Below are 13111 nucleotides of genomic sequence, written 5' to 3'. Positions count from 1 at the left end.
CACAAACCCATTATCACAGCCTATTATCATATGCAGATTTTAAACAGCATTTCCATTTCATTTCAACGTGTCTCCTTTTTCACATCGCTTGCTGCAGAATTCCCTACTAGACTGTGAAACACGAACACACCAGAGAACTGGAGAATGCTAGACACATCCTTAGGAGCCGGGTTTTGCATCCAGGCTCAAAGGTGTGTGCATCTGGGTCCTCTTGCTGCCTGCTCTGCTTCAAAAGCTTAATGTTAGGGGTCATTCTTTGGTGTTGCCAGCCATACTCTACAAACAAGACTTTTCAATTGAGTTATAATATAATTTTATGTACATATAATATTAGAAAATTGTACAGAATCTTGATTTCTACAATGTGCTTTTCTTGTTAAAAAAGAAAAAAGGGAAAATGCTCATTGAATTTTGTTGATGACATTGCTGCCTTTAATTTTCCATGGCTTCATTTCTTGACCATGCTTAATTTATACTGATGCTAAGCTATGGACTGTGTGTGTAGACTCAAAAATAGACAGAGGTGCCTAGGGTCAGAGTACTCTAAGAAATAGACCAGATGGGTCGACAGCTTCATCAGAGCTCTCTACACATGCACATCCTTCCCAAAGGTTCACAGTTTATATTTAAAGAAGCATAATAATGTTTTGATTCTCCTGTCCAGTCTTTGAGAGCTGAACCGTCTGGCTCTGTAAGCCACATGACTGTTTAGAGAAACCTCCAAAAAATGTGTCCTGCAGGATTGTCAACCTCTCCTTTCAGGGCAACGCAGTCACTCTGAGGGCAAAATGGTGATGTTTTCAGGACACCAGAATCAAAGGAAGGAATTGGGTAGTACACAAATTCAGCCTTCCTACTGGATTAAGTGTGAGTAATAGAGTCAAGTCCTTTTTGTGGCTAAGGTAAGGCCTTTCCCACCTTTCGTGTTAAGGATGTCTGCTTTTCCACTATTTCTCTTCAAGGAAATGGTTGAAATTTGCAATATTGGCAAAAAGATAATGGAGAGGGGGTGATGATTTTACTGGATTTTCTTCTGGCCCCAGAGATGCAGTCCTAATAATCACACTTAGAATCCTCAAATCCATCCCTCCCCTCTCCACGCCAACCCCGCTCCCTGCAAATATTCCAGAGTAAGAGCACCGGATAGGTACACTTGGGCACGTTTTCTAATCTTAGAAAGTTTCTAAAAGGCCTGTTGTCTTGACCCATTATTCAGTTGTCTCTGGCCTATTATCTGAGGTTCAAGTTTCTTAGAAGAAGATCTGTCAAAGGATTTCCTTTGCACACAGCAGGCATTAATAAATGTTGAATGACATACAAGTTACAGACAGACACGATAGGAAAAAGGAGACATACAAGTGCTTTTGCAGACTGCTGGCTAAGATGAGTCCAGATTACAGAGCCTGCCCTACCCCTAGAATGTTATTTAGATCAAGTTTAGCTTTTAGAGTCCAGGTCTGGTTAATTGCCAGGGTGGCAAAGAATCGCATGCACCAATATAAACAGGAGTCAAAATGCATTATTAGTTGAAGATCGAATCACGCATTGTAGAGATGAAATAGCTGTGATTAAACTGCATATTTATGCTGGGAAACGGCTTAAGTGGATGACTAGTATAAAAGTTGTTGGCCATAACATCACATCTCTCATCTGCTTGGAATATGGAACTATATTCTAAAATATCAGCCACTGGGGTCTGTTCACTAAAGGATAAATTAAAACTTCAGAGAACTTTGCAGCAGTTCACAATTTGATTGTACCTGCAAACTCTTCTTCACAGATGTCTAATAAAGCAAAACTCTGGATCTCATGTGGCCTGGACTTTTTTTTTTTCATTAAATTTGTAAATGGAATTATAGATACATTACTGACCTTCCCCTGTACCCCATCTCCAGTGGAAATTGTTTTTCACGTCCTTTCTTAGGTGTTACAAGCTTTATTAACTTTCAGTCCAATAAGACAGGCTTTCCCCGATGGCTCAGTAGGTTGAGAATCTGCCTGCAAAGCAGGAGACACAGGAGACATGGATTGGATCCCTGGGTCGGGAAGATCCCCTAGAGGAGGAAATGGCAACCCACTCCAGTATTCTTGCCTGGAAAATTCCATGGGCAGAAGTCTGTTGTCTTGACAGTTGCTTCTGGAATATTATCTGAGGTTCACGTTTCTTAGAAGAACTGTCAAAGGATTTCCTTTGTACACAGCAGGCATTAATAAATGTTGAATGGCAGACAAGTTAGGGATCCCGTAGATGGTGGGCTACAGTCCATGGGGTCGCTCAGAGTTGGATACAGCTGAGTGACTAAGCTCATACACCAGTAAGACTGGCTCCTCTGTTTACTGGGAACCAAACCTTCATCAACATCCATTAGCCCCCTTTATCCTGAAGCCAAAGAAAGCAGCCCCACCTGAAAGAAGGCAGAAAAGCCACAGTGACCACTGACAACCCCACTGAACCTAAATGAAAGTCATGTAAAAAGAAAAGCAAAAGGCCAAGGGTGGATGGCTTGGCTTGTCCTCTGGTGTCCCAGCAGGCACACCTAGCTGGCTGCTGAATCTAGGGTTTTGTGCTTATTCCAGACTCTAAGTCTGGGTCAACCTCCATCCAGAGAAGGCTCTAAAACTTCCGGATAGCCAGAGGTGAGCCCTAGGACCCTGCTGTTGTTCAGTCACTAAGTCGTGTCCAACTCTTTGCGACCCCATGGACTGCAGCACACCAGGCTTCCCTGTCCTTCACCATCTCCCGGAGCTTACTCAAATTCATGTCCATTGAGTCAGTGATGCCGTCCAACCATCTCATCCTCTGTCATCCCCTTCTCCTGCCTTCAATCTTCCCCAGCATCACGGTATGGGTTCTTCCTAAGCGGGTAGCTCCGCTGAAGTTTCATCTGAAGTTCAATGGCCCTGAGGAGAGGTGGGGAAGTCTGGGAGGCGGAGTGAAACATGTATCGTGAACGTAGGGCCATCAGGCCGTTTGGATGCAGTTTCCTCATCTGTAGAGGGAACAGCTGGAACTGGCAGTCTGTTCAGGCCATGCGATCCCTGGTCTGGGTCACACAGTGGGCATCTTGGTTTCAGTCCAATGTGAAAGTTCAGCTCCCATAAAATAAGGGTGGTCAGAAGGAGTGTGATCCTGCCTGCCCAGCATCCTTCATTGGGTGCTTGGTCCCCTTCTCACGCATACCTGTCCTGGTCCACCTGGAGATTCTCCTAGTAAGGGACACCAGGCTGTGGGTGCAGGGGGCTTCCCAAGGGAAGCCGCCTGGACAGAGCCTCCGCTTCTCTCCCAGGCTGCTCCCCCCAACCCTGCCATGGCCTGTTCCCACCAATCCTCTCCCCCAAGCCTAGGCTCCCCAGTGTCCACATAAGAAAAGCTGCCTTTGAGACGGATTCCTTACTGCACTCCCCGGCCCAATTTCCACACCCAGAGCAGCCTCACCGGCGGGAGACCATATACCCCGAACAGAGAACAGCTTCCGAGGCAAAATCCTTGCTGGGAAAATCCCTGGATTTTACCCCAAGAGCAGACGCTGAGCAAGTCTCCTTTGACTCCTGGGGCGGGGGGGGGGCTTCCAGTCGAGAGGCAGAAAGCTGAGGAAGGGGGAGGGGCAGGCTGGGGGTGCGACTCCGCCCCCTTTCTCCTCCCTTAGTCCTGCGGTTGGGGTGAGCGCACAAAGGCCGGGAGGCCGGGTGGTCCAGTGGAGGCCAGGCTTGGGCAGGAGGCCCCGTGGGGCCGTGATCCAGGCCGGCCTAGGTGAGGACCCTGGAGTGGGGCAAGGGTGGGGAGGCGGGGTGTCCACGCTTTCTGATTGGTTTTCCGGCCCCACCCCCAGAATAGCTCCTCCCCAGCCTCTTCCCTTCTGCCTCCTCCAGGCAGGCCTCCAGGCGTGGTGAGCAGCCCACCACCCACCCGCGCAGATCGCCGCCCTATCCCCAACCACGCGCACGCACTCCTGTCCCCACCGTGCTTCTCAGGTGGCTCAGCAGTGACGAATCTGCCTACCACGCTGGAAACGTGGGTTGGATCCCTGGGTTGGGAAGATCCCCTGGAGAAGGAAATGGCAACCCACTCCAGTATTCTTGCCTAGGATATCCCATGGATAGAGGAGCCTGGCAGGCTATAGTCCGTAAGCAACTAAACCACCACCACCAACAACAGTCCTGCGCCCAGAGTTTAGACTGTCTGACCTCCTTGGCCATTGACTTTGTAGATCACAATAAACTGGAATATTCTGAAAGAGATGGGAATACCAGACCACCTCACCTGCCTCTTGAGAAACCTATATGCAGGTCACGAAGCAACAGTTAGAACTGGACATGAAACAATAGACTGGTTCCAAATAGGAAAAAGAGTATGTCAAGGCTGTATATTGTCACCCTGCTTATTTAACTTATATGCAGAGTACATCATGAGAAACGCTGGGCTGGAAGAAGCACAAGCTGGAATCAAGATTGCCGGGAGAAATATCAATAACCTCAGATATGCAGATGACACCACCTTTATGGCAGAAAGTGAAGAGGAACTAAAAAGCCTTTGATGAAAGTGAAAGAGGAGAGTGAAAAAGTTGGCTTAAAGCTCAACATTCAGAAAACTAAGATCATGGCATCTGGTCCCATCACTTCATGGCACATAGATGGGGAAACAGTGGAAACAGTGGCTGACTTTATTTTGGGGGGCTCCGAAATCACTGCAGATGGTGATTGCAGCCATGAAATTAAAAGACGCTTACTCCTTGGAAGGAAAGTTATGACCAACCTAGATAGCATATTCAAAAGCGGAGACATTACTTTGCCGACTAAGGTCCGTCTAGTCAAGGCTATGGTTTTTCCAGTGGTCATGTATGGATGTGAGAGTTGGACTGTGAAGAAAGCTGAGCCCCGAAGAATTGATGCTTTAGAACTGTGGTGTTGGAGAAGACAGTTGAGAGTCCCTTGGACTGCAAGGAGATCCAACCAGTCCATTCTAAAGATCAGTCCTGGGTGTTCTTTGGAAGGAATGATGCTAAAGTTGAAACTCCATTACTTTGGCCACCTCATGCGAAGAGTTGACTCATTGGAAAAGACTCTGATGCTGGGAGGGATTGGGGGCAGGAGGAGAAGGGGACGACATAGGGTGAGATGGCTGGATGGCATCATTGACCCGATGGACGTGAGTTTGAGTGAACTCCGGGAGATGGTGATGAACAGGGAGGCCTGGCGTGCTGCGATTCATGGGGTTCCAAAGAGTCGGACACGACTGAGTGTCTGAACTGAACTGAACTGACTTCCTTGGATGCAGAAATCTTCAAACAAGTTTCTTAACCTCTTTGTGTCTTATTTTACCATCCGTAAAATGGGGGCTGAAATAGAAATTAACCCTTTGGGTGGCGGTGAGGATTTAACAAGGCTTCCCTTAGTGGCTCAGATGGTAAAGAATCTGCCTGCAGTGCTGGAGACCAGGGTTCGATCCTTGGGTGGGGAAGATCCTCTGGAGAAGGAAATGGCAGGAATGCAGTCCTGCCTTCAGCTGTGTGGTGGCAAGTGAATGTCTGAACTGTTAAAATTCCCATCACTGCTGAATATACCATGATGGAGACCCTCTCCTCTACCCCTGAGGCCATTTGTCCTGGCCACGAAGGTATCACTTTTGAGATTAACTGGCTGGGCAGGGTAGATGCCAGATGCAGGACCTGGCTTGTACTAAGGCAAGCACAGGCCATCCCAGAAGGAGGAAGGGGTCTGGATCCAGAGACAGCATCCACGTAAACTGATGCTGTGTGGTACCCCACCCCGCTGACCCCTGCAACCGCAGCTTGGACTCCATTTCAACTTTAGAGACTTCTGATCCTTTCCAGCCACAGCTTACTCTGATTCTTCATTATGTCCTGCACATTGAACGTTTAGTGGCATCCTTGGCTAATGCCGCAGCTTTCTCTCTGTCCCAATCCCTGGCAAGGTTAGTCTTACTCCCAAGGGCTCTGGCACATGTGCAGTGAGTTCTCTAGGAAGGGACTTCTGATGAGACGGTTTCATTCCCTCTTTCCCTTCATTAACAGAGAGCAAAATCATGGAGTCTTCCAAGACCTTCATGAGACAGATGCCGATCACACCAGGCTACAGTGGTAAGTGGTGACGGGCCTGGCAGGGGGACCATTTCTGTCTCTTCCTTGCCCCATTGTCCATGTCTGACCGGTTTAATGGACTAGTACAGGCACTTCAGCGTTTAAGAGACTTGTTGAAAGTGCTCCATTGTTGAAGATGGCAGATCACTGGGTTCTGATAAGTGGAGAAATATAATCTAGGGAGAATTCCATGGACTGTTCCATGGGGTCTCAAGGAGTCAGACACGACTGAGCAACTTTCACTTTCAAATCTCCCAGGAGATGGTCTGGTATCCAGGAAGCACTTATCTCATGCATTTGGACCTGGGGAGACACAGATGAGTAAACTGAGGCTCTGTTCCTCTCTCTAGGTTGTGCTATTCTCAAACACTAGGGCTGTCCTTATGGTCCCATTTCTTCCTGTGTCCCCTAGAGGGAGGCTGGCCAATTACTCTGGTTTGTTGGGAATGGTCACAGTTTTAGCACTGAATGTCCTGCATCCCAGGAAACCTGTCAGCCCTTGGCAAGTCAGGAGAACTAGTCACTCTATCCTGAGGCTTCTCCTTCTCAGCCTTCTCGGCTACTGAGAATTTACTAAATCACATCACGGTGGGTGATGAACCTAGTGTTCCCCAGAAGCCCTCTGCTCTCACATGCAGGTATTCTTAGGAGGGGAGATTCATGGAGAATATTCCAAGGTTGCCCATCCTTGGTCCTACTGGTTGGTTAAGAGAATAAGCTTTGGGTTTTAATAAACTGGGATTCCAATCTCTTCCTGGCCATTATCTATGTGATTGTAAGTAGGTTACATACCTCTGTATGGTAAAGAGAAATTTCTATAAAATGGTTGTATTGGTTTCCTAGGGCTGTTGTGTAAAGCAGCAGATATTTATCCTTCACAGTTCTGGAGGCTGGGAGTCTCCTGACATGAGGTATGGGCAGGACCACACTCTTTGACGGGCCCTGGTGTTCCTTGCCTTGTGGCAGCATCACTCCAGTCTCTGCTCCCATCTTCTCGTGACACTTCTTGTGGCCATCTGCTCAGTGTCTCTGTGTCTTTGTTTCTCAGACCTCCCTCTCCTTTCTTTTAGAAGGAAGCTAGCCATTGGATGTGGGAGTCCATCCTAAATCTAAGATGATCTCATTTCCCAATCTGTAATTACACCTGCAAAGACTCTATTTCCTGATAGGTTCACCTTCACAAGTTTCAGGGGTTAGGACTCGGGTAGATCTATCGATTCAACCCACTATATGGAGTAGGGATATAAGATTCTCATAAGATTATAGAAGATATAATCTTCTCATAAGATTATTGTGAAGACTAAAGGAGCTTTGTTGCTGTTCAGTTGGTAAGTGGTGTCTGACTCTTTGTGACCCCATGGACTGCAGCACACTAGGCTTCCTTGTCCTTCACTATCTCTTGGAGTTGGCTCAAATTCATGTCCATTGAGTGGGAGATGCTATCCAACTCTCTCATCCTCTGTTTTCCCCCTTCTCCTTTTGCCTTCATTCTTTCCCAGCATCAAGATCTTTTCTAATGAGTTGGCTATTTGAATCAGGTGGTCAAAGTATTGGAGTTTCAGCATGAGTCCTTCAAAATTCAGGGTTGATTTCCCGTAAGATTGACTAGTTTGATCTCCTTGCAGTCCAAGGGACTCAGTAATTTTCTCCAGCACTCTAGCTCAAAAGCATCAGTTCTTTGGCACTCAGTCTTCTTTACGGACCAGCTCTCACACCCATACGTGACTACTGGAAAAACCATAGCTTTGACCATACGGACCTTTGTTGGCAAAGTGATGTCTCTGCTTTTTAATATGCTGTCTAGGTTTGTCATAGCTTTCCTTATAAAAAGTTCAGTTCAGTCACTCAGTTGTGTCCAATTCTTTGAGACCCCATGAACCACAGCACGCCAAGCCTCCCTGTCCATCACCAACTCCCGAAGTCTACCCAAACTCATGTCCTTTGAGTCAGTGATGCCATCTAACCATCTCATCCTCTGTCATCCCCTTCTCCTGCCCTCAGTCTTTCCCAACATCAGGGTCTTTTCAAATGAGTCAGCTCCTTGCATCAGGTGGCCAAAATATTGGAGTTTCAGCTTCAACATCAGTCCTTCCAATGAACACGCAGGACTGATCTCCTCTAGGATGGACTGGCTGGATCTCCGTGCAGTCCAAGGGACTCTCAAGAGTCTTCTCCAACACCACAGTTCAAAAGCATTAATTCTTCTGTGCTCAGCTTTCTTTATAGTCCAACTCTCACATCCATACATGACCCCTGGAAAACCCATAGCCTTGACTAGATGGACCTTGGCTGACAAAGTAATGTCTCTGCTTTTTAATATGCTGTCTAGGTTTGTCATAACTTTCCTTCCAAGGAGTAAGCGTCTTTTAATTTCATGGCTGCAATCACCATCTGCAGTGATTTCAGAGCCCAAAAAAATAAAGTCAGCCACTATTTCCACTGTTTCCCCATCTATTTGCCATGAAGTGATGGGACCAGATGCCATGATCTTAGTTTTCTGAATTTTGAGCTTTAAGCCAACTTTTTCACTCTCCTCTTTCACAAAGCAAGTGTCAATTTGATGGCGCAGTCACCATCCACAGTGATTTTAAAGCCCAAGAAAAGGAGCTGGGATACATTTGAAATATCTTGGCCTTTAGCAAGACTCAATAAAAGTTGTTTGTATTTCTGTGTGTGTGTGTGTGCGTGTGCATATATATACACAATCAGGTAAAATCTATGCAGATCAAAGTAGACCCTGATGAAGAAGAACCATTGTGATGAGGTCCCTGGGTGTCTAGGGTCTCCTCCATGTTGTTAGTGTATCTTTTAATTGTCTAACATGTCTTTTAATCTCCCAAGTCCAACTGGGAGCCTGTCTAGTGGATGGAAGGCTTCCAGCACTGTCAGGAACAGCCTAATAATTCGAGTCCTCCAGAGGAGACTTCTTGCCGGTGCAGAGGGTGAGGGTTACTGCCTTCAACTCTGAAGCCAGCTTTTCTTACCTGGGGATCAGAGCAAAAATGTTGAGTTTCAATAATGAGACTTATATATTTATTTATTTATTTGCAATTTTAAGCTAAGCCTTAACCAGTTTTTTTCCCATTCTTTGTTCTTTTTAAAAATGGCCTTATTATGACAACATTATAGTACTTAGGATTCAGCATCCAGTTTAAATAAATAGTTGTGTTTTACCCATACTAATTGTAATAATTATATGTTATTTTGTGGGAAATGCTGAAAAATTGTGCTCAGGGTGGGTCTCACAGATAATGAATTTACCTTTTTGTGTAATAGGTCTCAGCTTTTAATAAGCCCGCAATTTTCTGATGGTCCGACAAGAAAGATCCCAAATTGCATTTGGAAAGTGTCAAGGAAAATAAGCTTTCTCTTTAAAAAGATGAATAATTTCAATTACTCCTCAGACTATCATTTTGGCCCATTAAATGCTTTCCCCATTTGCCATACGGGCTGACATCGGGGGCTTTGCTATCAAAGAACATTACTGTCATCGCCTTTGTGGAAACGGGCCTTCCCTCCCCGCTCCAAGGTCATTTTTTGTGGCCTTGGGAGGACCCAGCCGCAGTGGAAACAATAGCACAGCTTGTATTCATGGCCTTTGGGAAAATGCAGCGTTGTCGACCAAGGAAGAAATGGCCAGGGCTGGGCGGAGATTCTGGGGGTTTGGGCAGAATCTGAATCTCTTGCTGCAGATTATGATTCCCTCCTCAACTCTTGCAGGCTTCGTGCCCTACCTGAGCTGCCAGGGCACCTCCAGCGAGGACAACATGGCCCACTGTCTGAAAATCTTCCAGGAGAACACACAGCGGTATAAAGACCAGCTGGAGGAATTCCACTGCTCTGTGGCCACTGCTCCCAAGCTGAAACCTGTCCGCTCGGAAGGGACGGTCCTGCGGACACTGCACCAGTATTACCGGCAGTACCATCCCTTGAGTCTGGGTACTGGCCCCCCCTCTTCACGCTGGGCCCCATTGCAGGGCCTGGCTGGCTCGCTGAGTGGCCACCAAGAGTACCGTTCCAGATCCCCAGGCGTCTATGCAAAGTGGAGAGGCTCAGTTGCTTGAAAGGATAAAGAAACATATCCAGGGGGAGGGGGAGACAGCTAGGGGAGAGGGTTCTGGTACTCACCTCCCTGGGTGGTCATCACAGTGGTTCAGAGAGCAGCTGTGGTCTCAGTGTGCATGTGTGCTAAGCCACTTCAGTTGTGTCCGACTCTGACCCTAGGGACTGTAGCCCACCAGGCTCCTCCATCCATGGGATTCTCCAGGCAAAATATACTGGAGTGCGTCACCACACCCTCCTCCAGGGGATCTTCCTGACCCAGGGATTGAATCCATATCTCTTATGTCTCCTGTACTGGGCGGGTTCTCTACCACTAGCGCCACCTGGGAAGCCCCTGTGGTCCCAGTAGTTACGGCTTTTTAGTTGCTTTCTCTGTGCCCAGCATCGTTATTTCGTTAGCCACCCATGATAGCCGTATGAAGTCGATACAATTATTCCCACTTGAGCATAGTGTCCCTTGTCTGAGGTCAGACCTGGGGTTTGAACCCAGCTCCTCCAGGTGCTAGCTGGGTAGGAAGGGGTTTTGCACTGAATAACAACCATAATAACAGTGAAAAAACCAACTGATGATATGACTGTATAATGTTAATCATCAAAACAGTGATTTATCCCAGCTGGTTTTTAAGGTCTAATATTCAACAGGAAAAGTAATGGACTGATTGCCTTTATTATTATTACTGTAACGGGGGACTTTTCAGCATATGCTAACTCACATGTTTGTCATGCTTTAGAAATTTCCCAGCCATTATAAGAAGCACCAGCCTAAGTGTTTGGGCTTTAGCCCAGCTCTGTGACTCTTTGCTGTGTGACCTAGGGCAGGTGACTTCCCCTCTCTGGGCTACAGTTCCTTCATCTAAGGCAGGGAAGGATGGACTAGACACTCCCTAGGGTGCCTTCCAACTTTGAGGTTCTGGGACTCTCGGGTCTAATTCAATTCTTACAGCAACTGGAGGAGACAGAGTCAGGCAGTTATCTTTCATCTCACAAATGTGAAATTGCTGAAGGTCAGCCCACCAGGTGGCCAGAGCTAGGTGTGATGTGCCTTTTCCTGACATACATGCTTCTCTTGATTCCCTTAGTTAAATCATCAAGGAGCATCAAACACCTGAAGCTTCTGTGTTGTTGTTAGTCTGAGAAAAGAGTGGGATCCATTTAAGAGCAATAACTTGGGAATCAGAGAAACGCAGGTCTAAATCCTGGCTCTGTCACTTCCTTGCTATGTGACCTCGGCCAAGATTCCCTTCACCTCTCTGAGGTGTCAATGTCCTGCTCCACGCAAGTGTTGGTGATAATACCACCGACTTCTTAGAGTTTGTAAGACAATGAGATGAGAGAGAGAGCCTATGTAAATCCCCACCAAATGCAGACACACAGAATAAACCAACCAGTGGTAGTTGTCCTCATCACATCTCGGGGCCTAGGGCTCTCTCCAGGGCTGATTGCTGGGATGCTGGTTGGCTTGGGAGTGCCGCCCACTGGATGGCTTCTCAAAGCCCTCAAGGAAGCATGGCATCTTTTTCACAGAATGCAAGAACATAAAGAAACCTCTCCACGAGCCCCCCATCCCTGGCTGGGCAGGCTACCTGCCGAGAGCCAGGGTCACTGAATTAGGCTGCTCCACGCGGTACACCGTCATGGCCAGAAACTGCTACAGGGACTTCCTGGACCTCGTGGAGCGGGCCAAACAAGCACACCTGAAACCATATGAAGAGTAAGTCTGGCCTGGGTGGCAACTGCAGAGAGCGAGAACCAGGGGGAGAGCCGATCAGGGTTTCCAGATGCCCCCAGCCCAAAGCTAGGACTGATTTTGTTGTGTGTCTGATTTGTTTTTGCAAGGCAGCCATGTTTGTAATTGCAGGGTCTTCCAAGTCGGCCCCCACGTCCTGCCTCCCCAGCTCCCCACTTGTGCCCAACAAGCTCCAGGAGCCCTGCTTCTGGTCTTTGCTGGTTTGCAGGGAGAGGCTGGGAGTAAAAACCAACAGGGCCTCCCCATCCTGGCAGCGACCTGAGGCTCAAGGTTGCTGAAGAAAGGACATGGTAGGACACTGCTGGGAGTGGGGCTCTTGTGGCCTCAGTTTTCTATTCTGTAAGATGGAGATGACGATCCTTGAGGGTAAATTGTCAGGATCAGAAATGAATATACTGTGCTCCTATGGGACCTGCATAGATTTTACTTATTTTTATCAGTAAAAGAAATAACTGTGACTTTTGTTCTTACTTTAGAATATATGGAGTTAAGTCCACACCACCTCCTCCTACTCCTCCTCCAAAAGTTTTGTTGCATGAAGGGCTGCTGCCAAAATATCCAGATTTCTCTGTTCCAGGTAAGGAGGGACTTTCTTTCCTGGCCTGCTGCTTTTAAAGCGGGACAGGATGTTTGCAGTAGCCCCTCTGCTTCGCTGGACCACCTGCCTGCAATGCTTGGGGCTGGTTTCTTTTCCAGGAGTGAGGTGTCCTACCCTCAGCCGAGCCTTGATGGAGGACCCCAGACCCCAGATGGCTGTACTCAGAGGCCAAGTGTTTGGTGAGGTGGGAAGATTTACTTAGAGCCGCTGTCTGCAAGAAAGGACATGGAAGTGTAGGAGTGGGGAGCTCCCTAAGGAGAGGCGGACGTTACCCGGGGATCAGAAGCTTCCTGTCCTCACACAGGAGTGCTTCACACACCTGACAGACATGGGAAATTTCCTAAGAATCCTTTTCACTGCCACCTGCATCCTGACCATTGGGCAATAACATGTCATTCTTGATAAAGGCCTTTTATTGTCATGTGAGTATAAAGAGGAATACTGCTCAGCCTTCTGAAGCTTTCTGTGGATTTTCTGCAGGTTCCGTTGACCTTGATGGATGGGACCGTCTCTTCCTGACCCCAGGGTAACATGCTGCGCTTGGTAACATTGTGGCTGAAGCTCTAGCCAGTCCCCATCGGTCACCTTGGGTCGTGGTGTGGCAGT

General features: G+C 47.5%; 1 protein-coding gene across 1 annotated transcript; it reads left to right on the top strand.

Moving 5' to 3' along the window:
- Window positions 1–6043: 6043 nt before the first annotated feature.
- Window positions 6044–12707, top strand: SPMIP5 (sperm microtubule inner protein 5). Its single transcript, XM_068961195.1, has 5 exons — window positions 6044–6098; window positions 9819–10037; window positions 11685–11871; window positions 12384–12484; window positions 12604–12707. Exons 1-5 carry the CDS (start codon window positions 6044–6046, stop codon window positions 12705–12707), a joined length of 666 nt encoding a protein of 221 aa, XP_068817296.1.
- Window positions 12708–13111: the final 404 nt, after the last annotated feature.

The sequence above is a fragment of the Capricornis sumatraensis genome, chromosome 23 (genome assembly GCF_032405125.1).
Source record: "Capricornis sumatraensis isolate serow.1 chromosome 23, serow.2, whole genome shotgun sequence".
NCBI classification, from domain to species: Eukaryota; Metazoa; Chordata; class Mammalia; order Artiodactyla; family Bovidae; genus Capricornis; species Capricornis sumatraensis.
Note: the sequence above shows the minus strand (reverse complement) of the source record. Positions and strands in the feature narration are given on the sequence as shown.

Coding starts and splice junctions, on each gene's coding strand:
- SPMIP5 (XM_068961195.1), top strand. CDS start 6,044: ATGGAGTCTTCCAAGACCTTCATGAGACAGATGCCGATCACACCAGGC. Junction 6,099..9,818: donor GATCACACCAGGCTACAGTG/GTAAGTGGTGAC, acceptor CAACTCTTGCAG/GCTTCGTGCCCTACCTGAGC. Junction 10,038..11,684: donor GTACCATCCCTTGAGTCTGG/GTACTGGCCCCC, acceptor TCTTTTTCACAG/AATGCAAGAACATAAAGAAA.